The sequence below is a fragment of the Notothenia rossii genome (assembly GCF_949606895.1).
Source record: "Notothenia rossii genome assembly, chromosome: 12".
NCBI classification, from domain to species: domain Eukaryota; kingdom Metazoa; phylum Chordata; class Actinopteri; order Perciformes; family Nototheniidae; genus Notothenia; species Notothenia rossii.
In genome coordinates this window covers 19,464,610-19,487,757 of record NC_136911.1, presented here as the reverse complement: position 1 = coordinate 19,487,757, position 23,148 = coordinate 19,464,610, and the positions used below count along the sequence as shown (strand labels likewise).

Genomic DNA, 23,148 nt, shown 5'->3' with positions numbered 1-23,148 from the left:
AATTGGTTATGTTTATCGTTCCTTGGTCTAATTCATCAAATATTTATCAAATATATATTATATTAAATTGGAAGTTTTAAGAGCCACATAACAAACAGATATGTGTCTGTTTTATAATGCATGTGATTTATCCTGTAAATGTTTAAGTCATGATATTAAGTGTGACTGAAATAACATAATAATGACAAGGTATACGTTTACAAAAAGTATATTGTGCTGTTGTACTTTGAGGAGAGGATACCAAACGTTTTGCAACAACCTTTTTAAACATACGGAAAGAGTGAAATGCAAATGGCCTCTGGATAGTTCCCATAATGCACTGGACATCAGCCAATTAGACACACCTGCCTTTAATGACTCATATGTCCAGCTAATCAACAAGGAAAGATGGGTGAGCTTAAAAAGGGCTCCTGAGGTTCAGCAGTCACTTCTTCTTTTCTGACTGGTTCAGTTGAGTGGTTTGGTGTTCAGACAAAGTGACTCTGCTAGATGTTGCTATGGGGTTCCTCCTCAGGTAAGTTTTACAAGATGTTTGTGTAATTATTTAAATTGTGAAACTCATTCTTACAGTATATGATAGTAACTTTGGATTTTCTTGTTTAGATGGTTGCTGATGTCCTTGGCTGTTGGGGGAAATCAAGCAAATTGTAAGTTTAGTCATGTTGTGAAGCTGCTTGGTTTTTTCTGCATGGGCTAAAAAACATTTGTTCTACAGTTCGCTTTATTAGATCTACTGAGGAGTATGGAGATGTGCCAGTTGCAGGCTATCGCCCAGATTCAAGTGGCTTCAACATTGGAGACCGGTCTTCATCTAGCGCTTGGCCGCACGGTATTGCTTCAACCTCAAATGCATACAAGGTGAGCAGCTACAACATGCCAAATATTACCAATTACCATCTAAAAATGTATTTCAGCAACTTATTTTCCAATCTTTGCCTGGAATCCTTAATTCATCCTTGTACTATACATGTTACACCTTTCATTTTAATTTATACTGCGTTTTCCACATCTTTTTACTTTTCATTTCTGTTGCTGCTGAGACACCTGAGTTTCCTTGTGGGTATCAATAAAGGTACATTTTTTTGTTGTTGTCCTCAACAGCCACAGATGACTGTGTACCGTCAAAAGCCTCAACTAAAGAACTACAAACCCCAGCAGCTTCAACTACAGAACTACAAACCTCAGCAGCTTCAACTACAGAACTACAAACCTCAGCAGCTTCAACTACAAAACTACAAACCTCAGCAGCCAGAGCGTCAGTTTCCCCAGCAACCTAGCTACCCTCCCAAGCAGCCGGATCGACTGTTGCCCCAGCAACCTAGCTACCCTCCCAAGCAGCCGGATCGACTGTTGCCCCAGCAGCAAAGCTACCCTCCCAAGCAGCCAGAGCGACTGTTGCCCCAGCAACCTAGCTACCCTCCCAAGCAGCTGGAGCTTCAGTTGACCCAGCAGCCAAGCTACCCTCCCCAGAAGCCTCAGTTGCCCCAGCAGCCAAGCAACGCTCCCCAGAAGCCTCAGTTGCCCCAGCAGCCAAGCTACCCTCCCAAGGAGCCAGAGCGACTGTTTCCCCAGCAACCTAGCTACCCTCCCAAGCAGCCAGATCGACTGTTGCCCCAGCAACCTAGCTACCCTCCCAAGCAGCCGGATCAACTGTTGCCCCAGCAGCAAAGCTACCCTCCCAAGCAGCCAGAGCGACTGTTGCCCCAGCAACCTAGCTACCCTCCCAAGCAGCCGGAGCTTCAGTTGACCCAGCCGCCAAGCAACGCTCCCCAGAAGCCTCAGTTGCCCCAGCAGCCAAGCAACGCTCCCCAGAAGCCTCAGTTGCCCCAGCAGCCAAGCTACCCTCCCCAGAAGCCTCAGTTGCCCCAGCAGCCAAGCTACCCTCCCAAGCAGCCAGAGCGACTGTTGCCCCAGCAACCTAGCTACCCTCCCAAGCAGCAGGAGCTTCAGTTGCCCCAGCAGCCAAGCTACCCTCCCCAGAAGCCTCAGTTGCCCAAGCAGCCAAGCTACCCTCCCCAGCAACCGGAGCCTCAGTTGCCCCAGCGGCCAAGCTACCCTCCCCAGAAGCCTCAGTTGCCCCAGCAGCCAAGCTATCCTCCCCAGAAGCCTCAGTTGCCCCAGCAGCCAAGCTACCCTCCCCAGCATCCGGAGCTTCAGTTGCCCCAGCAGCCAAGCTACCCTCCCAAGCAACCGGAGCCTCAGTTGCCCCAGCGGCCAAGCTACCCTCCCCAGAAGCCTCAGTTGCCCCAGCAGCCAAGCTATCCTCCCCAGAAGCCTCAGTTGCCCCAGCAGCCAAGCTACCCTCCCCAGCAACCGGAGCCTCAGTTGCCCCAGCGGCCAAGCTATCCTCCCCAGAAGCCTCAGTTGCCCCAGCAGCCAAGCTATCCTCCCCAGAAGCCTCAGTTGCCCCAGCAGCCAAGCTACCCTCCCCAGCATCCGGAGCTTCAGTTGCCCCAGCAGCCAAGCTACCCTCCCAAGCAACCGGAGCTTCAGTTGCCCCAGCAGCCAAGCTACCCTCCCCAGCAACCGGAGCTTCAGTTGCCCCAGCAGCCAAGCTACCCTCCCCAGCAACCGGAGCTTCAGTTGCCCCAGCAGCCAAACTACCCTCCCAAGCAGCCAGAGCGACTGTTGCCCCAGCAACCTAGCTACCCTTCCCAGCAGCCAAGCTACCCTCTCCAGAAGCCTCAGTTGCCCCAGCAGCCAAGCTACCCTCCGCAGCAACCGGAGCCTCAGTTGCCCCAGCAGCCAAGCTACCCTCCCCAGAAGCCTCAGTTGCCCCAGCAGCCAAGCTATCCTCCCCAGAAGCCTCAGTTGCCCCAGCAGCCAAGCTACCCTCCCCAGCATCCGGAGCTTCAGTTGCCCCAGCAGCCAAGCTACCCTCCCCAGCAACCAGAGCCTCAGTTGCCCCAGCAGCCAAGCTACCCTCCCCAGCAACCGGAGCTTCAGTTGCCCCAGCAGCCAAGCTACCCTCCCCAGCAACCCGAGCTTCAGTTGCCCCAGCAGCCAAGCTACCCTCCCAAGCAGCCAGAGCGACTGTTGCCCCAGCAACCTAGCTACCCTTCCCAGCAGCCAAGCTACCCTCCCCAGAAGCCTAATTTGGCCCAGCAGCCAAGCTACCCTCCCCAGCAACCGGAGCTTCAGTTGCCCCAGCAGCCAAGCTACCCTCCCAAGCAGCCGGAGCCTCAGTTGCCCCAGCAGCCAAGCTACCCTCCCCAGCAACCGGAGCTTCAGTTGCCCCAGCAGCCAAGCTACCCTCCCCAGCAACCGGAGCTTCAGTTGCCCCAGCAGCCAAGCTACCCTCCCCAGCAACCGGAGCTTCAGTTGCCCCAGCAGCCAAGCTACCCTCCCCAGCAACCGGAGCTTCAGTTGCCCCAGCAGCCAAGCTACCCTCCCCAGCAGCAAAGCTACCCTCTCCAGCACCCAGAGCTTCAGTTGCCCCATAAGCTGCCCCATAAGACAAGCTACCCTCCCCAGCAACCAGAGCTTCAGTTGCCCCAGCAGCCAAGCTACCCTACCAAGCAACCAGGGCCTCAGTTGCCCCAGCAGCCAAGCTACCCTCCCAAGCAGCCGGAGCTTCAGTTACCCCAGCAGCCAAGCTACCCTCCAAAGCAGCCGGAGCGTCAGATGCCCCAGCAGCATTCTAGCTCCCCGCCCCAGCGTCAGAAGCCCCAGTTGCCCAAAAAGCCTCTCCAGCATTTGCCCCAGCAGCCAGGCTCCCCGCCCCGGCAGCAGCCAGGCTCCCCGCCCCGGCAGCAGCCCGGCTCCCCGCCCCAGCCCCAGAAGCCCGGCTCCCCGCCCCAGCCCCAGAAGCCCGGCTCCCCGCCCCAGCGTCAGAAGCCCCGGCAGCAGCCCGGCTCCCCGCCCCAGCGTCAGAGCCCCGGCTCCCCGCCCCGGCAGCAGCCCGGCTCCCCGCCCCAGCCCCAGCCCCAGCAGCCCGGCTCCCCGCCCCAGCAGCCCGGCTCCCCGCCCCAGCCCCAGCAGCCCGGCTCCCCGCCCCAGCCCCAGCAGCCCGGCTCCCTGCCCCGGCCCCAGCAGCAGTCCGGCTCCCAGCGTCAGAAGCCCCAGCAGCAGCCTGGCTCCCCGCCCCAGCAGCAGTCTGGCTATGAGAACCAGCAGCCTGAGCAATCGGGATACTTGTCAGACAACCTGAACAAGACCTATGGTTCTTACATGCAGAGACGGGCTAACCGGTTACCGATGCCTTCCTTCCCATCCAAGAAGTTGCCCTGGCAGAAGTTGCCCTGGCAGAAGTTGCCCTGGCAGAAGTTGCCCTGGCAGAAGTTGCCCTGGCAGAAGTTGCCCTGGCAGAAGTTGCCTGGGCAGCCGCGTTACCTGCCTAAGTTCATGAACAAGAAGCAGCAGCCAAACCTCATAGATTATGAAACTGTTGCCCAAGGAGTTGCTTCCCAAATGGCTTCAAATGGGTAAGTTTAGCTAATGCTGTTTTATTGGAAAGATAGACAATCTGTGTAATCTGTCCACCTTGACTTTCTTCCAGGTACAGCACCAATGGTGACAAAAGAGGCTATGAACTTGCTCAAGTCCAGAGCAGCAATGGGCAGGGTATGTATTTGAACTCTGCAATATGACTCAAGCTTTTAAATACTGATTTTACAAAGTCTGTTTTTGTGTTTTAGGTGACACTGAAGGTTCGTCAAAGACTGCTTTCAACTGAGCCCTGTATTGCCCTTTCAAAATAAAAAAGTTTAGCAATTCATGGTTTACTATTTTGTTTATTCCCTCCTATACATCAAAAATCCTGACTCTACAACATTCGTTTGTTTTTGATGAACTGAAGGAGCAAGTATTTTCAAAAAGCTGAAAGGGGCTTTAGTTTTTGAAACTGAAAAGTTGTTTTCACTTAAGAGATCCATTGTTCTCTCAGGACGGTAACACAACTACAGACATTCTGTCCTGCTGAAGATTAACCTACCAAAGGATTTACAATTGGCAGAAACGTTAACATCTAAGCCTAAAAGCATTTTATTTACCTATTACAATCTGCAGTATCTGAATGTACTGTTTATTTTTACATAATGGTTTAAGATCAGCATTTATTGCACTTTTATTCTTTCCCTATATTTATATTACTTGCATTAATATAATGTACACTATTACAGTGTTGCTATTGAGCATAATGACACAGCCCTAATGAGATATTCCTAAATTGACTAAAGAATATGTTTGCAGAGGTACTTTTCACCACTTTTCGAATTATATAAATCCCGTTTTACTACACGCATAATTAATTGTCATCATAAATATCCTTTCCATTAGAGGTCACACGGTTAGTGCTAGATCGTATACCTCCTGGGTTTCAGGCGGCGGAAGTGACGTAATCGTGGATGAGAAGCGAAAAGTCGGCAACTTTTGCAGCAACTGACAGCACATCTGGTAGTAAAAGTAGACTCATTTAATTTAATTTTGCATGGGCTCTTCGCGACTCTGGAGTCCTGCAGGAATCCGGAGGACAGTGAAGAGGAGTGAGAGTTAGTTGTTTACGAGCACACTCGTAAACAAATCTCCCCCCTTTTAAAAAATAAACCTCTTACTGTGTTTCGCTAAAATCCTAAATAACCGAGGTCACACCAGTGGCGTAGCCAGGAATTATTGTGTTGGTGGGCCTGGAGAAATGTAGGTGGGCCAGGGGAGACATATTAAGCGTGGGGTCTGAGCTGAAACTTCATTAATGATTTTTTTAATGCAATAAGCATAAATTAGCAGTGAAAATAAAAACATAGGCACGGCGGCCTCAGAATGTGTGTAAAACTGACAGGGATGAGTATCGTTAAGGTTTTAACTTTTATCGATCCGGTCCTTTTAACGGTACTTTTATCGGTTCTTTTGGAGAGAAAAAAACAAGGTAAACTTACTAAACAAATTGTGAACAAAACTAACAATGCTTTTTATTTAAATTAAATACATATTTCACATCAAAAGAAACAACAGTGTTTTAACAAATCGTATTAAATAATCTGACAGAACTGTAAACAGAATAGCTGAAACTTTAACAAAATAAATAACTCAGTAACCTCTAATCATTAACCCATGTTTGTATAATTTAGTTAACTCCGTGTGTTGCTGCTAGCATACATAACACCTGACGTGCAAACGTTACTCGTGGATGGGGCTACAGAGCTGCTAGAAAGAGTCGAACCCGGTGAATTCCTCCGTCTGAATGTGGTACACTTTTGCGGGCCCACCCACAGCTACGCCACTGGGTCACACTGCTGTAAAAAGTCAGCTGCTAATCATTGGCACTTTGTTGGACCAATTAGCAGTATTACGTCACGAACCCTAGTGCATGTAGCCCAGCGCCTATTGGATCACAGAATCGGCCAATCGAAAGAAGAAACTCCAATGGGCGGAACCGGAAACACGTTCAGACGATTTCTGTCTTTCTGTCAAGTAAAACAGTTAGCCGTAACAGCTCTCCTAAAACATTACAGCCGCTTCTAAACCCGTATGAACAGCTATATTTGATCATTGCAAAGTACGGATCGGTTTGTCGAGGCTACGCTTACTATATTATATCTCATATTTCAGAAGGTAAGATTTAATTCAGCTCTGGTTTGCTAGCATGCTAATGCTAATACATATTAAAGGAGCAGCCGGTTAGCTTCATCCCTGAGCTAACGTCACATCCATTGAAATAAACACAAGGTCTGGGGGGCTTATTTTCCTGATTTATGGTGTGAATTGTTGACTACTACTTGTGGGAATTATCTATTTTGTTCACATGTGATGTATGCGTACATTTAGCCTCCGCTGGGCGTCTTTTGAAGCCAGTTTTTACTGTCTATGTCTCTCTGTGTTCTTCTCTCAGTAAGTCATCATGGGTGAGGTGGAGCTGTCTTGTCGGGCCTATGTGAAGATGTTCCTGCACGCCTCTCTGTTCCCTCGGTGCAGCATCAACGGGCTGCTGCTGTCCTCCAGCTCTGCAGGCGGGGCTGTGTGTGTGACAGACTGTGTCCCGCTGCTTCACTCCCACCTGCCCCTGGCTCCCATCACCCAGCTGGCCCTGACACAGGTAGGAGGACTCATGGTGAAATAACTATTCAGATCCCCTTACTGAGTTATCATACTAATTCCAAACTGGGGGATGCTACACTTCAAAGTGTGACTTTATTCAGGTAGCTGGAATATACACACGTCCTTTTTGCAGAGTTAGAGCCAAGTTAAAAACAATTTCCAAAAACATCCTCAGCCCTCATCTATTGGTTTAATGTTCCGATTTTCTAATATTTTGTGCCATGCTGTGTAATCTAGTCAACATTAAACTATTGGGCAATGGTAAAGGAAACTGGGTCAATGAATCTCAGTCAATGAACAGCTGACTTTTAAATCGATATGATTGTCCCATCTTTCATCTCCTTCAAATATTGTTGCACTCTAAATCTAATTAGTGTTTTATTGACTATACCTTTTACCATATTAATGGACAATGAATGATTAACTTTTGAAACTAACTCTAATAGGTTTTTATACCAGATCAAATGACTTTACTGGATCTTGTGCTGCAGAGAAAGCTTTCTTGTGATGAGAAGAGTCCCCAAAACTCTTTCTGTAAGAGTTTCTAGTTTTGTATTGGAGATAATTGATGTCTTAATGTTTTGGTTTGCTCTCTGGTTTCAGGTTGATGTGTGGTGTTCACAGACTAAGCAGAGGATAGTGGGATACTATCAAGCTAACGCCTGTGTGACAGACAGCAGGTTAGTTTCCTGTTTTTTACTGTTAAACGTTTAGTAAAATGTTCAAATGTGTTGGTAAGTTCAGTTTTGGTCAAATGTTAACCTTTCAAACTTTCTGTTAAATCTGTGTTCTTCCCTTAAACCCCACAGCCCGACACCATGTGCAATGAAGATAGCGGATAAGATTTCTGAGCAGTTTGACAATGCAGTTTTGTTAATGGTAAGAGATTTAAAGGTCACCTATCATGCTATTTTTAGGCAATAGTATAGGTCTCAGATATATAGAAAACATGTCTATAAAGTGTTTTGCTCAAAATACCAAACAGATCACCCATTCTAGCCATGCCTCATATCCCTCTATTTCACTTCCTGTTTCAAAAGTGCTGATTTGGGTATAAAGCTTAAAAAAAAAAAATATATATACAAAATAAAAAAGGAGGGGGCTGAGGGGAGATTCTACCGGCAGCTACTGTCTAAACTAAATACTGCCGTGATGAAACACCATATCATGGATTATCAAGGATTATTTCTGAAACAGTATGGAGCTCAAAGGCTTTCTCTCTTGCCGGTTATACCACAAGGTGAGTTCCTTTTTATTTCCTGCTTCTTCACACACATGCTCTCCAGTACAGGTTAGTTCTGAGTGTTAGCAATGCTAATGTAAACACCGACCATATTACCTCCAAAACAGTCGGGCGTTGTTTCTGATATCAACGTTTCTGATTGGGCCGTGGGTCCACATTTCAGATATTACGTCATATCGGAAGCAAATCTGGATCAGCTCCGTTGTTCCCCCGTTTTTAGAGATTTTGGTACGGAGGAAAAGAGAGTGTGGGGGAAACTTCTGAAGCGAGTGGAGTCAGGACTCAGAGAGAGACACGAGGAGAGCTGGAGCTTTGATGGCAAATACTGAAGGTTTATTTGGAGCTTGGGCCGGAGAATTCACAAGACATGTCACGGGCCACAAGTTGACCTCAATCAATTCTGAAGACCCCTCCTGTAGCTCCGGTTTTAACAAGTTCAGAGTGTAATAATCAACATTCTTCACTAGATAGACTAAACAGCTGAGGACACTGAGTCAATTTTGTTGTCGCTTGTGTTCCAGGTGTCCCACAACAATAACTATCTCTGACAGAGAGTTGCCCGGTCACAAACTGGCAACATCAACAATATGCTAGGGCAGCCCCTCCTTAAGGGAGATAACGGCTGCTCAAGCTGCATCAGAGGGCGAAGGAGGACATGCAGGGCAAATTATTCCCCAACAGAGAGGGTTTTATTATCTGACGCTGAGTGAGTTCCCCGACACACCACCGGGGACACATATTGATGTATAAAAGACATCAAAAAGTGCATTTTGCATGATAGGTCCCCTTTAACACTGTTTGTAGAGATGAGAAATAAGTTAGTGGTGAAACAAGAGGATCAGAGGAGTTCAAAACTGCACTCCTGCAATTCTCTCTCCAATGTCACTATATATGATTTTGTTGATTTGTTAGAAATGCTTGTTTTGCTCCACAGCTTGATGGCAGTAAGATGAGTTCAGACCGGGCTCCTCCCATCGTGATGTACGAGCGCAAAGATTCAAGATGGCTGCTCAAAGACAAACACACGTGAGTGACAGCCGGACGGAAGGGGGACATCTTTTGTCTCGAGTTCAGCCTCTTGACTTGAAAACTGACTCTACTTTCACGTTTCAAGCATAACTCTCTTTAGTCCAAACCGCTTGATCGATGTGGCTTGTTTTAGAGCTGCGACCAATCTCTTTTATTTTTACTTCATCACCTGTCATGCTCGAGTGCAATGACAAGTAATAGCTTCATAATTCACACGTTACCATACACATTATCTTGAACCTTTTACTGTGGGAAGTGGTAAAGCTCCTTTCATTCAGTAGAACTTGGGTCATTTTATAAAATCCCCCCGAAGTAGTTGGACAGCAGATTTATTTTCTGTGCAATTAAATTAATTGATTTCTTATTTTTCTTGACTTGTAACATTGATTAAAATATATTTTTCTGTTATGCTTTCCCCTTCAAATTGTTAGTGCCTTGATTTAAACAAAACAACCTCCAGGCTTAATATAAATGTCTAAATAACATGAACACTGACTTGTCTTTGTGTTCAGGATAATGCTGAGACAGTGGGACGAGATCCGGTCGATAGCCACTCAGATGCTGGAGTCGGGCGACCACTCGCTGTTGGTGGATTTCGACAGCCACCTGGATGACATCACAAAGGACTGGACCAATCAGAAAGTGAATACTAAGATAGCCGAGCTCTCCTCTCCAGCCAACGGGAACATCTAGACCGAGGTGGAGCCGTGTGCGAATTGATGTTCTGACCCAACATGTGATTTTTATAACAACCACACAGAGCTTAGCTTTATATTTATTAGACTGAACAGGGACATAACATAGAACATGCATAAATAACAACATATTTACAGCTCGGTAGACCCCCCCCCCCCCCCCCCCCTCAGAGTGTGCCTTGTTGCAGCCCTTCTGATTTAAAGGAAACATTTACCTTAACACTATTGCAATGCACCTGTGGTATTTTTGTCTTTTGTTAATATTTAATTGTTATTTCTATGTTGATTGCAGGCTCCAGGGGGTGGACATAATAACAGAAACACCTTCAAATTACAATACAGAAGTCTTGCAGTAAAAGCAAACTTTTATGAGTGCTTCAGGTTATCATGATTAAGGTGGTAGTTAATTTTGTTTAAGCTGATGCTGCCTTCAAATAAAGCATTTCTTTGTGTAACACTTTAACACTGCTATAAAGGGTTTGTAGGAGCATTTAAACAGTAGTTTTAAGGACATATACCATTTTTTAAATTGTTTATTAATATGTATTTGTCAAAACATATGACTTCCTGTGTGCACCCAGAAGTGGGGGTTCCTGTATAAACAGACTACCTACACATGTATATAAAATATGTCTTGAAAGGAGAAGTACTGACAAATACTAAAAACATTGATAAACACTTAATGTCCATTATATCTGCACACAGTTACGGCATAGTGTACAACCCAGGATATGTAGTCGATAATTATTATCTTTAAATCTATATTTTAAAACAAATATATATATGTACTAAATATTCTGAGCGTCAGCAGACTGTTTTTAATGCAAGACTTTTGTATTGAAATGGAGGTCTGTTCTGTTTTCTCCAATACCTAACAACTATTGCAAAATAGTTCATGTCTAGAGCAGAGTCAGGACTCTCAAAACTAATCCCAAGCTTAATCTTATTCCCTCCTAAAGGTACATTAAGGCCAACTGGGTACAACTTGTCATTTTGGCAACTTTGATAACATATTTTTTAACAGCAGTATAAAAACTTTTTTTTGTCCTTTAAAAATACAACCCATTATTGTAAATGTTTGTGTTTAACTACAACAACCTAACATGATGAATGAGAACCCTAAGATTTGGAGTTAACTAACAGACATAACATTAAAAAAAAGTGGTTATTATTGTGGTTACATATTCTTGTTCACTACTCTACTGAACTACTTGGTGTTTTTATTCTAACTTATCTGAGTAGGGTGTGTTTCCCTTAAAGGTGGGGTAGGTAATTTTGGAGAAACCAGCTCGAGTGCGCTAGAATTTGAAAATACACGGCCGGAAAAAATCTGCCACTTCCTCACAGAGCCCCTCCTCCAACACACACATGACCAATGAGGGCACGAGATAAGTTTGTGCACAGATGGAAGGCTGACAGGCAGGTAGGCCATCCAGTTACTTTAGCCGGGCCGGCTCAGATGATTGGTCGTGCTTTTTACAGCGCTACGGTTTCTTCAACAGATGACATTTGTTTATGGATGTTTTGTCAAAGCACTTCAGATATTCATTGCTATCGGGACGTTAAGAGCATTCCATGGAATATAACAAAAAGTGTGTCTCGAGCCGGTTTCTCAAACTTACCTACCCCACCTTTAACATTTATTACAACTAAAGCTTCATTTATGATATTTTTCAAATCACATTTTAAGTCTGTATGTTAAAACACAGTAAAAAAATAAATAACATTGAAGTTATTACATGTTTTGGTCAATAACAGTCCAAGATACTACCACTACAGCCATATCAAGAGAACATGTAGATAGTAGCATTTGAGAAGCTGGAACCAGAAAATGTTTGTGTGAAGAATAACGGGAAGAATTCACTGATTTATAGAAATGGAAAATGTTGTAGATCTACTTTTTAGTGCAGCTCTGAAGACGACTCGTATTTAAATGTAGTGCTTCCAGTTCACAATCAATATCCGTACTCAGGGTAAAACCATAAAAAGCTGAAGATTTGATCTCCAGTTTAAAAAAAGTGTTTAAGCTTTCATAAGTGCGATTTGTGCTATGTGTATAAGGACTGAGCGTTAACATGTCTGTTATTACAAAACAAGCTCTTATTTTGATATCAAAAACATTTCCGGGAGAATTTAGACTCTTTGATTAATCAGGAGTTTTGACCGTTTGAGACGATAAGGTTAAATGTGGACATGTTGCTCAGATCTGTATACTCTTTTTTTGGAGTTACACCCCCCCTTCGTGCAGACACGGTGCTCAGTCGTTCCCAAAGGAGAAGACGTCGGGGTCGGAGGGCGACACGGTGACCAGGTTCAGAGTGATCTCCCCCAGAGGAGACTGAGAGGCCAGAGAGTGCAGCATGTTCAGGGACTCGAATAAGGCCTGCGTGTTCTGCACCTGCTGCTCCGCCCAGGGGAAGCTGATCTGAGGACAGCAGGTCACAGCAGTGTTATTATTTGATTGCGTCACTTACAATTTACATTTATTTTCTTAATCGTTTCTGTAATGCTTCATTTTCACATTTCATTTTCTGTTGGAGTAGAAAAAGTAAAACGATTTAAAGAAAAATACATAATTCTTTCCAATGAGAATGACAGTATTTTTTTTTTACTTGACATTTTTTGTACCTGTAATTTCTTCAAATGCCAATAGTTTAAACTAAGTTCAATCGTTTTATGTGAGTAATAATAATTGTAAGTTAAAATTCATTAATAATATTTTTAATTAAGAAATGATGTGTACTATAGTTTTAATAAAGTATCAATATTTAAAATATAAAAATAAATTAATATTTTCAGTAAATACATATTGAAAAAGAATAGTCATTTATTAAACATATTTTAATAACTGATGTGAATGTAATTAACATGTTTTAATAAAAAATAAAATAATTCACAATACTGTTTTAGGAAATACATAATTAATTGTTTGTTATAAATAAGTGCTTTTATTTTTTCCCCTATTGAAACTAAAAGACATGCTGCATTGCAAAATGTTTTTTTCAGATAGGATTTATTTGAAAAAGACATGTATACAATTGTATTCCAATTTTAATATACAAATATATATGTATAGCATGTTATTTATTATTGTAATTGTTTCTGGTAAAAGTGTATACATTGTACAAAAGTGTTTAAGGCAGAACGGATCCCTTTGGTGTTGAAATCCAATCAGAGATTTGAAATGTCAAACCAAAGCTAACGTCCGGTGTTCATGACTAGTTGAGAGTACAAATGCTTAGAAACAAATATCATCCAGTCGTCTGAGTCGCTACAGAGTCGAGAGTTTGGACATTTACCTGAACAATAATGAGTTTGCTAGACGGGTCTTCAGTGTTACTCAGCTCTTCTCCAAAACACAGAGTGATGCCGCACTGAGGAGGATCGGCGCCGCTCATACGGGAGTTGTGTAGTTCTGGTTATGGGAAAAACAAATTGATAATTAATACTGCAGCACAGAGATCAGACGACATTTGAGTTTAAATTAATTCACTGGTTTATGGTCTGACTCTGGATGAAGACAAGCTAGCTGGGAATATTGCTTTGAAAAGGTAAACAGAAGCTGACCTGTCTGTACCGACCACCAAGGGAACGCTCAGAGAATTTAAAGTGGACCTATCATGCTATATTTGAATAATATAGTGAAGGACCATACCTATATAAGGCATATTTATACTTTTTATTTTTCTAAATACCAAACAGATCATGCATTTTAGCCATTCCTCATTTCGCTCAGTTTAACACTGTCTTTGCATCATGGGCTGATTCTGTGAGAACAGCACCATCTACAGGCCTGGCATATGTACTACAGCGTCTCCAGCGCTTTCGAACAGCAATGTCCATGGCTGTCTCCTCCTGATTGGTGGAGTTGGCCCAATAGCCGTAGCGCCACTTCTGTGATGTCATAGAAGTGTTCAAATCTGGATCAGTCTGTATCAGATCCTTTAAAGCCCGTTTTTTAGAGATTTGGGTATGGAGGAAAATAGAGAGGGTTGTGTTTTCTGACACTTGGTGAGTTCCCTGGAACACTGGGGACACATATTCATGTAGAAAAGACGTACAAAAGTGCATTTTGCATGATAGGTCACCTTTAAATGAATGTCTGTATGTATACTTTGCCAAGACTGGGAAGGAAAGGCGTAATTAATTTAAGTGTATGTGAGCAATAATGTGTAGATTTGAGTGGACTGTAAACAGGCGGGTGTGATTTGTATGCACATCTCCATGTATGTTATATATTTGTGGAATAAATACAAAGTTCTAAAAAAGGTGAACAGGCCGTGTTAACATACACTAAACTAAAAACATGCAGACTAAGTCCCTCTCATGTGGTGACTGTCATTCTACATGTTTCAGGTTCAGCGTTGGAACTCACGTTGTTTGAACGTTTCTTTGCAGAAGAGCATCACGGGCTCCGTGTTCCTCTCCATCTTGTGCAGCCCCGGGGTGGTGCAGTGCGGCCCCGTCCAGAAGACCCTCCCCCGGCACAGGCGTTTGCCGTAGACCCCCCCCGGGGCGGAGGTCAGCACCACCCCCTTCTCCATGAAGGGCAGCAGGGTGAACAGGGCCTGCAGCTCGGGGCCCGCTGGCAGCGAGGGGGGGGGCTCCGGCAGCAGGACGCGAGGGAACCGGCCCTTCAGGACGGCCGGCGCTGGGGGGACCGAGGACGAAGGCAAGTACAGAATCCTGATGTCGTTTCTCTGGATGTGACGTTTAACAACATCCTGTCCTAAATATTGAACCACCACACCGAAGGAATCCTCATCTGGGAACACAATGATGGAGCGGGAGAATTAAGGCATGTGTAGATAAGATAAGAATAAACAAAAAGACCTTTCCAAATAAGATACTGTAGTTATATCAGTCAGAAACTCCTCCTCCTTGTAAGAACAACTTTCTATGGCATTGCACTCAAAAAAAAAAGTTGATCAATTACCTCCTACTGGAGCAGAGATGCTTTCCTCGAACCGCACGTCCAACGTAAATTCATTAACCACTGCAGAGAGGGAAATAAAAGGGATGATCAGGACACAATGACATGCAGTGAAGCGGGTTTCACACCGCACTGTAACTAACGCTATACATGCAGCATGTCAGTGATTACATTTCTCCCCTTATCTTGGAAGCATCACCTTTGTAGGAGCCATTGTGTGGGTGTTGTTGGTGTCTCAGTTTACTTTAATTTATATGTATAGTGCAATATTATTTTTGAACACTTGGTGGCGGGGTTTAGCTGCACCGGGTGTATAAAAGCGGTCATAGGTGACAGGAGATGACGAGGAGGACACAGGAGGAAGAGCATACCGATTCTACCAGCCTCGGCAGATACTCACCACACCTATTGACACAGTGTAATTAAACCTTGGTATGTAAAGCAATAAAACATCATTCTAAACGGCAGCAAAAGACCTGAAATTCATCTGTTTGTGTCTGCGTCAGGATCACTCTCCTGTGAAGTAATGGCAAAAGGGTATAGGACATTGGAACGTTAACATTGCCATTACAACCTTTTTTTGAACTGCAGTGGTGATGTGGCTTTCTTTATTTGTTGCCGCTACTTTGGGTATTTCCGTTTTGGTAAGCCTTCAAAGCATTGTTACATATCCTCTTAGTCCTTTTATATTACAGCAGCAGCACAGCTTCCTTATTCTTTTCTTCTCTCACGCTGTGGACACATTTATCTGCTGAGATCAGGATTCTAATCCAGTCCAATGCAAAGCACCCAGAAAGCAAATAGCCTCTCTTTCCAATACGTAGTTTGCATCTAAGTTTGGATGATCAAAAAATGAGCTCGTAGGGATGGAAAATGACGCTATATGAGTGTTGCATGATTTGAACTACGATTCAAAAAAGTGGGTCTAATAAGGTCGAGTCATTTCAGGTCAGCTACATGTAAACACACTATATCTGTGCAGAGAACTCTCTTGAGGTCAAGATATTGATCTCAAACATATCCGTGTCAGCGTTAGAGCAGACAGTCTGTGACTTCCTGTGGAGTAAAGTTCATGTTAGCTCACCGTCTCTGTGTGTGGTGCTGCTGGAGGTGTGTTGAGCGGGGTCCTCTGTCTCTGCAGGGCGGACCGTCCACAGATCCTCTCCAACACACTGAGAACACACAGTTAAACATCAAATAAGTTAAATATCCAAAGTTCAATCATGTTCAAAACTGTGGTGTAGTATGTAATGCATGAAACACTTGGGTCACAGGTTCCTCAACAACGCATTTACAAGATATTAATTACATTTAAAAACAACGATCAAAACAGTGCAAGCTCAGACACTACGTGGTCTTATGGCCTGTGGGATAAAACTGTCTCGGACTCTGCTCGATGTCTCTGAGAACTTAAATTAGTACTAGCTTTTCAAAGTCACAGCTTTATTCACCTCACACTTATTGTGTGACTTCCTGCAGTGTTAAACAATGGTAATGCTTTTGTTTAGTATCAACCTTAAACAGCATACAATCACATTAAACACCTGCACTTTCGAAACAACATCCATAACATTCATCTGGCTGCAACTTAGAAATTATTTATTTAATATATCATATTCCAATCACTTGTATATAGACTCTTATTGCACTATTGTTTCTGTCTTTCTGTTTTATTGTGTTGCACTGTTGGAGGAGCTTGTGACCTCAGATTTTCATCATCATAACTACTGTAGCTATGAACGTATGACTAATACAAGCCTTGAACCTTAACAGGATACTACACTGATAAGTATTATACTGTTAAGAATTGCTTAAGACATATCCTGCTGATGTTCAGGTGTATATCAGTGTGTAGAGTCTCTACTTTAAAGAGTCCTCTCCTGCTGATGTTCAGGTGTATATCAGTATGTAGTGTCTCTACTTTAAAGAGTCCTCTCCTGCTGATGTTCAGGTGTATATCAGTGTGTAGAGTCTCTACTTTAAAGAGTCCTCTCCTGCTGATGTTCAGGTGTATATCAGTGTGTAGAGTCTCTACTTTAAAGAGTCCTCTCCTGCTGATGTTCAGGTGTATATCAGTATGTAGTGTCTCTACTTTAAAGAGTCCTCTCCTGCTGATGTTCAGGTGTATATCAGTATGTAGTGTCTCTACTTTAAAGAGTCCTCTCCTGCTGATGTTCAGGTGTATATCAGTATGTAGTGTCTCTACTTTAAAGAGTCCTCTCCTGCTGATGTTCAGGTGTATATCAGTATGTAGTGTCTCTACTTTAAAGAGTCCTCTCCTGCTGATGTTCAGGTGTATATCAGTATGTAGTGTCTCTACTTTAAAGAGTCCTCTCCTGCAGATGTTCAGGTGTATATCAATAGTGTCTCTACTTTAAAGAGTCCTCTCCTGCTGATGTTCAGGTGTATATCAGTATGTAGTGTCTCTACATGTCTCCATACTGCCTGTGCTGCAGCACCTCTTTTCACCCTCTGTCTGAAACCAGAGCCCAGTCTGCTCTGATTGGTTAGCTGGCTGGCTCTGTTGTGATTGATCAACCACTTAGAGATGTCCCGCCCCTTAGCCTATCACGTACAATTTGTTGGAGCGCTAGCCAATACAAGCACGCGTGTATAATGACTAAGAGTATGTTGGAGAGAAACTCTGGAGGGAACACAGGGATTTTAGCCTTTGCAGTAAACATGCAATCAAGCTATATAACACACGATGAAAACAACCAAAAGCACGACAGGGCCTCTTTAAGAAGTGAAAAGTATTAACAGCAGAATGTACTCAAAGCAATAAAGTAAAAGTACTTTGATTAGTATCTTATTTTGTAACTTGATCAAATGTTGTGTTCATGCAAATCCTTAATCAATGAAGTAACCTGAGGTCAGATACATGTAGTCCAGTAAAAGTGCAGCCTCTGAGATATAGAGTAGAAGTAGCAGAGAGCAGTATGTGTCATCTCACCAGCTGTGAGGTGACCTCCTCCTCCTTTATCTGCTTGACCTGGCTGGCGTCGCTGCTCTCTTTGTCGTCGCTGCTGCTGCTGCTGCTGCTGCTGCTGCTCCTCCTCCTCTTAGCCCTCTTGGCGACTTTTGCTCTGCATTTCTTTTCTGGAACCATCACATCTAAACAGATACATGTCAAAGATATCAATAAAGCACAACCAGCAGGTCAGGGTTTATGAATACGGAAAGAAGGGTTCGCTGTAGTCAAACTAAACGTTATTGTCCCAGAAGACCAAGTCGGCTGAACTTTTCACCTCAGAAAGAAAATTCACTCCCCTGCTGACTCGGCAAAACAGCCAACGTGGTAATACAGAGAAGTCACTTGACTCGCCTTCCACTGTGGTTTAATGTATCATGAGTGCAGATACATTTCAGGAAACGAGCAATAGTAAAGTAAGCAAAGTAGATGGTGACAACTCCATCCAAAACCGTTCTCCAAAGTATTTGAAGTGAGAAGCCGGATCGTTCATAAGGAATGTAAAGAAATCTGAATTGTACTTTGCCCCTTTCTCCCTGGGTCACTACAGTAACCCATGGTAATAGTACAGCTTCAAACTAAAGAGCGAAGCCTTACGTAATAAGTCCTCAAAACACAATAAAACAGATTCAAACAGAGAGGAGGTAAAGGTCAGTAATACATAAGGGCATGTTTTACACCAGGGCATTAAAGGGCAGTAAAGGTAATAATGGCAGCGCAGAGCAAACAGCAGAGGTTGTAAAAAGCTTCCAGCTGATGTCACTCAGGGGGACCACAGGTCTGCAGACATTTTACCTATTGTTGTTATTGACTTACAATGAGCTGAACCACAAGGGAGCACCAGGTGGAAACGTCTGGCTTTGTTCTTGAAACTGTGGAACGTTTGTATAACTACAAAGGCTAAAGCAAGAGTGTTAGAGCTACAAGGAGGAAGAGAGTGGACGTGATTCAGCGTGGAAAAACATGACGAGGTTTTGTATGAGAACAGTAACAGATGGGGAGTGACGGGAGGAAAGTCCATCGGGACACAAGCAGGAGAGGTTTCTAAAGTCACATTGTGTAACTTGAAATGAGTGTTTGGTGCTGATGTTTACAGGATGTGAGTCTGTGTGCTGAGTGACAACATGCTAAGAATACAAGTGTAATCACAGCCTGCAAATATCAACTAGTTTCCCCTCTTAGGATGAAGCTGCAGATTGGCTAACAAAACGAAACATAGCTTGAGACCAAAAGGTCAAGCTTCTAGCTCTCAATGTTTTTTTCAAAATATATCCTTCCCCTCTGCTGGCCCCCTGACAGATGAAACAATACAAGGACATCTGAATCGTCAAGTCATCCGAAATGGAGAGGAAACAAATGATAAAGAACATTCAAACTGGTTTCCTGCATCTGTTTTATCACTCTTACACTTCTACTCTTCTGCTTTTAGAAAGCAAATGTTGTCCCACTACTTTTAGTTTTGTCGTAACAGGTCACATTGTGAAACTTGAAATGAGTGTTTGGTGCTGATGTTTACAGGATGTGAGTCTGTGTGCTGAGTGGCGAAACGCTAAGAATACAAGTGTAATCACAGCCTGCAAATATCAACTAGTTTCCCCTCTTAGGATGGAGCTGCAGATCGGCTAACACAACGAAACATAGCTTGAGACCAAAAGGTTAAGTTTCTAGCTCTCAATGTTTTTCATTTTTGTAAAGCACTTTCAAATGCCTTCAAAGTGTAAACATGTCCCCTATGACTAGTATATACCATATCATTTGCATGTTAAGACCTTTTATATACAGTCTATGGTTACGACTCATGCATGAATGTGTTTTTTCATGCAGAGCCAATTGCCTTAATATTGAGGCAGTTTTTTTCCACACACATTGCATTTCAAGCCTCATGTTGCTGCTGATAGTCTTATCAAAATATATCCTTCCCCCTCTGCTGGCCCCCCCCAGATTAAATGATACAAAGACATCTGAATCGTCCGTCATCCGAAATGGAGAGGAAACAAATGATAAAGAACATTCAAACTGGTTTCCTACATCTGTTTTATCACTCTTATACTTCTTGAAAGCAAATGTTGTCCCACTACTTTTAGTTCTGTCGTAACAGGTTACTTTGCAGAGTCAGATTATCAATACAAAATCAACTTGTACTATTTAGGGAACTCAGATGCAACATTAAAACACATTCACTTTTACAACCTAATTTATATTGTTCTGTAAAAAGACATGAGTAATGAGTACTTCTACTTTTGGTACTTCCATTATGTTCTAATGCTAATATGTTTAAACTTAAATCAAATGAATGCATGACTTTTACATGTAGCATAGTATTTCTACACTGTGGTATTAGTACTTTTACTTTGCTCAAATATGTTCTTTCTCCACTGTAACTTGCACGGTCATTATGAAGCTACAGTGTCAACAACATTAAGATAAACTCTCTGTTATTCGTGCCAACCACCTCTCAGGCTCTACCTCACGCAGGTCAGTCCATGTTTATCTGGACGTTGCTAGGAGGGGGTGAAGAAGGCATCGAAAGGTAAGCCACATGTTTTATATTTTGTTTGTTAATTCATCCGTCTCTAAAACCTCAGAAAGTGTTCGAAAACAGGGCCGTTACCCTTTCTCAGAGCTTCAAATGATTGCATTGTCTGATCCAACATTCAAAGAAATGTAATAACTCTCTGAAAATAAATAAATAAAATAAATAATAACTCTAACTCCACAAACTAATATCAACCAGTTCCCAAAAATGTGCTGAAACTAACCACTATCATATAAAAACATTATCGTTGGAGTAGCAAGTCTAAAAGTAAGTATTTTATAGCAGAGGGTTGGATGCGAACTCTTCTAACTTTGCACATATTGTATATGATATATTTGTTGCTTATTGACAGCAAGCCAATGAAGTCACTCTGAAACGCTTTTCACCACTGCGCTCTTTTCTGGTAAATCTTAATCTCCATCCCTGTGTGGCAAAGTCTGGCCTCTCTAAATCTGCGCAGTGTGTGTAGAAATAGTGTGTGTAGGAGGCTGAGGTCTCACTCTGCTCGCTGACGGGCACCAGGCGGTACACCTTGTAGGGCTCGGAGATGTCCAGCTGGGCTCGCTCCATCACCTCCATGAACTCGGTGCTCTTGTTGAGGGCGCAGCGCAGGCGCGTCTTCCAGGAGGCCGGGTTGTCCTGGCTCCCATCCGTCAGCTTGCCTTTGAACACGGCCCACGCCTGCGGAGACAAAGACGCCACAAAACTCTGTTGAGTGCCATTTCAGAGACTCTGGATTATGAATTAGGTGATTTATTTAAGAGGGCTGTTGACCTTGAAGATGGCGGCGTCCTCGTCTTTACGGAAGTCCTGTTTCCCTGCGTGTTTCCACGGGATGCGGAACATCGTTTTTGCATCGTCGTCCCACATCAGCCCTGGGAATTTCTCACTGCTGACCTGCAGCCAAAAGGTAAGCCAGATGTTTTCTACGTTGTTATTTTCATTGTTAATCTATCTGTCTATACAATCTCAGAAACCTATTTATAATGTAAAATGCATACATTTTCTAAATCTGTCTTTTTGAAGGTTGTTCATTTAGTTTTTTAACTCATAATTGAAATGGTAAACACGAATTAACCAATCCAGAAGATAAGGAACCTTAGTTTAAGTCATATACAGTATAAAACTACTTATAATTTTTACTTTACTAACAAATATTTGAAGTACGGCACCAATTAATTGATTGACAGACTGGCAACAATTTTTCATGTCATAAGGTTCATATTTGGTATTTTTCCTTTAACTAATTTGAACTGATTACTAATAATGCAAGACTTTGACTGGTGCTTGGACAAAACAAGCATTGTTAAGGTTTCACAATATTTCCAACTGCTTCTACAAACCAAACAGTCAACTAATAATGCATGAGAATTAACGGTATTAACAGATTAATCCATAATGAAAGTAATCCTTTGATAATAGTTAAAACATTAGCTTGACCTCAACCTAACACTGAAATCCTGCTTGAAATTAAGCATGCGTAATAATAACATAATATAATATAATTATAATTGAACTACTTTTGAGTACTTCAGTAAATTATAATTGGAATGCAGTGTTTTTCCAGTCTCCACCACTGATACACAGTTAATTGTTTGTTTAATGTCACTAGAGCCCGTTTACTCTCTATTTCCGTCTCCCCCTCCCTCTGCCTCAAACACAAATTTTCTCAACAAAACAACAGACACACAGACACACACAGACACACACACACACACACACACACACACACACACACACACACACACACACACACACACACACACACACACACACACCCACGCGCATACACACCCCCACACTTTTTTAACAGACACACACATACACACACACCTGTTCGACGATCCACGAGCGCAGTCTGCGCGTGGAGCGCGTTCTCGCTCCTGCCATGGCTCTTTAAGACTGAAAACACAGACGACACAATAACAAACAACCACTATCAGACTCGTGTTACATCCCATCATATCCATCTCTTGACACTTTAATAACACTTAAGCATTTACAAAAAACACATAATAATACAAATATAACAGTGAAAAGTGTTAACGTCGATTCGATGTAATGCAAATATAGATTTAGGAATCGTGTGGACAGTGTTATCCGGGACTATAAGCAAACAGATAAGACACAATAAATATAATCCTGCGCTTTTATTAAATGCAGGTTTGTTTAGGAACAGAAAATGCTTCTAAGTTCTAAGTATGACTGTGATATGAATAAGTATATTAAATATAGACGGATAGGTGTTATAAGGAAGTAGCTTTGAGTTTCGTTTACCTCGGTTTTGTTTCCTCTCGTGCCGCGGACTGGGACTGTACACGGGCTGCGGTCCGGACTCTGCTGTCTCTCCGCGAGGTCGCTCCTTTTCCCAGAAATCACGTGACTTTGAGGAAACACTTTGTGTCAAACCACCAGGGGGCGACAAAGGTAACCAGATACTTTACAGAAATTCATTCCTTTTATTGACATGATACATAATGAGCACAAGTTTTTCTAAAACGTTTGTCACCATTTTTCCTGATATTTTTAACATACTATATTTTTATCTTTTTTTAACATACTGATTACTGATTTTCTATATACTGTAATTTGAATGTTTTTTTATATGTTTTGACCTACTACAGTATGTCGTTTCTGATATTTTCGACTTACTATACTAGGCAATTTCTCATATTTTCAACAAACTATACATGCCGTTTTCTTTCATTT

At 43.0% G+C, this 23,148-nt stretch overlaps 3 protein-coding genes across 3 annotated transcripts; 2 read left to right on the top strand and 1 right to left on the bottom strand.

Moving 5' to 3' along the window:
- The first annotated feature begins 169 nt into the window (after window positions 1–169).
- LOC307026742 (uncharacterized protein) lies at window positions 170–4,715 on the top strand. Its single transcript, XM_079662366.1, has 6 exons — window positions 170–514; window positions 604–647; window positions 716–858; window positions 1,102–4,424; window positions 4,499–4,563; window positions 4,638–4,715. The coding sequence occupies exons 1-6, from the start codon at window positions 498–500 to the stop codon at window positions 4,673–4,675; spliced, it is 3,630 nt and encodes a 1,209-aa protein (XP_079518492.1). The 5' UTR covers window positions 170–497; the 3' UTR covers window positions 4,676–4,715.
- A 1,619-nt stretch (window positions 4,716–6,334) lies between these two features.
- emc9 (ER membrane protein complex subunit 9) lies at window positions 6,335–11,170 on the top strand. Its single transcript, XM_079661991.1, has 6 exons — window positions 6,335–6,549; window positions 6,827–7,030; window positions 7,636–7,712; window positions 7,842–7,911; window positions 9,210–9,301; window positions 9,817–11,170. The coding sequence occupies exons 2-6, from the start codon at window positions 6,836–6,838 to the stop codon at window positions 9,995–9,997; spliced, it is 615 nt and encodes a 204-aa protein (XP_079518117.1). The 5' UTR covers window positions 6,335–6,549; window positions 6,827–6,835; the 3' UTR covers window positions 9,998–11,170.
- On the bottom strand, window positions 10,502–22,804 carry irf9 (interferon regulatory factor 9). Its single transcript, XM_079661990.1, has 10 exons — window positions 22,717–22,804; window positions 22,273–22,341; window positions 21,214–21,336; window positions 20,940–21,120; window positions 17,886–18,046; window positions 16,017–16,104; window positions 14,936–14,995; window positions 14,375–14,764; window positions 13,299–13,414; window positions 10,502–12,424 (listed from the first exon to the last, which is right to left on the bottom strand). The coding sequence occupies exons 2-10, from the start codon at window positions 22,327–22,329 to the stop codon at window positions 12,257–12,259; spliced, it is 1,344 nt and encodes a 447-aa protein (XP_079518116.1). The 5' UTR covers window positions 22,330–22,341; window positions 22,717–22,804; the 3' UTR covers window positions 10,502–12,256.
- Between the last annotated feature and the right edge of the window lie 344 nt (window positions 22,805–23,148).

Bases quoted from the DNA above. Each gene is read 5' to 3' on its own strand.
- irf9 (XM_079661990.1), bottom strand. From the start codon at position 22,329: ATGGCAGGAGCGAGAACGCGCTCCACGCGCAGACTGCGCTCGTGGATC. The intron at 21,337-22,272 runs GTGTGTGTGTAT...TTTTGGCTGCAG, and splicing joins GCTCGTGGATCGTCGAACAG to GTCAGCAGTGAGAAATTCCC. The intron at 16,105-17,885 runs GTGAGATGACAC...GTGTGTTCTCAG, and splicing joins AGGAGGTCACCTCACAGCTG to TGTGTTGGAGAGGATCTGTG.
- emc9 (XM_079661991.1), top strand. From the start codon at position 6,836: ATGGGTGAGGTGGAGCTGTCTTGTCGGGCCTATGTGAAGATGTTCCTG. The intron at 7,713-7,841 runs GTTAGTTTCCTG...TAAACCCCACAG, and splicing joins GCCTGTGTGACAGACAGCAG to CCCGACACCATGTGCAATGA. The intron at 7,912-9,209 runs GTAAGAGATTTA...TTTGCTCCACAG, and splicing joins ACAATGCAGTTTTGTTAATG to CTTGATGGCAGTAAGATGAG.
- LOC307026742 (XM_079662366.1), top strand. The intron at 859-1,101 runs GTGAGCAGCTAC...TGTCCTCAACAG, and splicing joins CAACCTCAAATGCATACAAG to CCACAGATGACTGTGTACCG. The intron at 4,564-4,637 runs GTATGTATTTGA...TTTGTGTTTTAG, and splicing joins CCAGAGCAGCAATGGGCAGG to GTGACACTGAAGGTTCGTCA.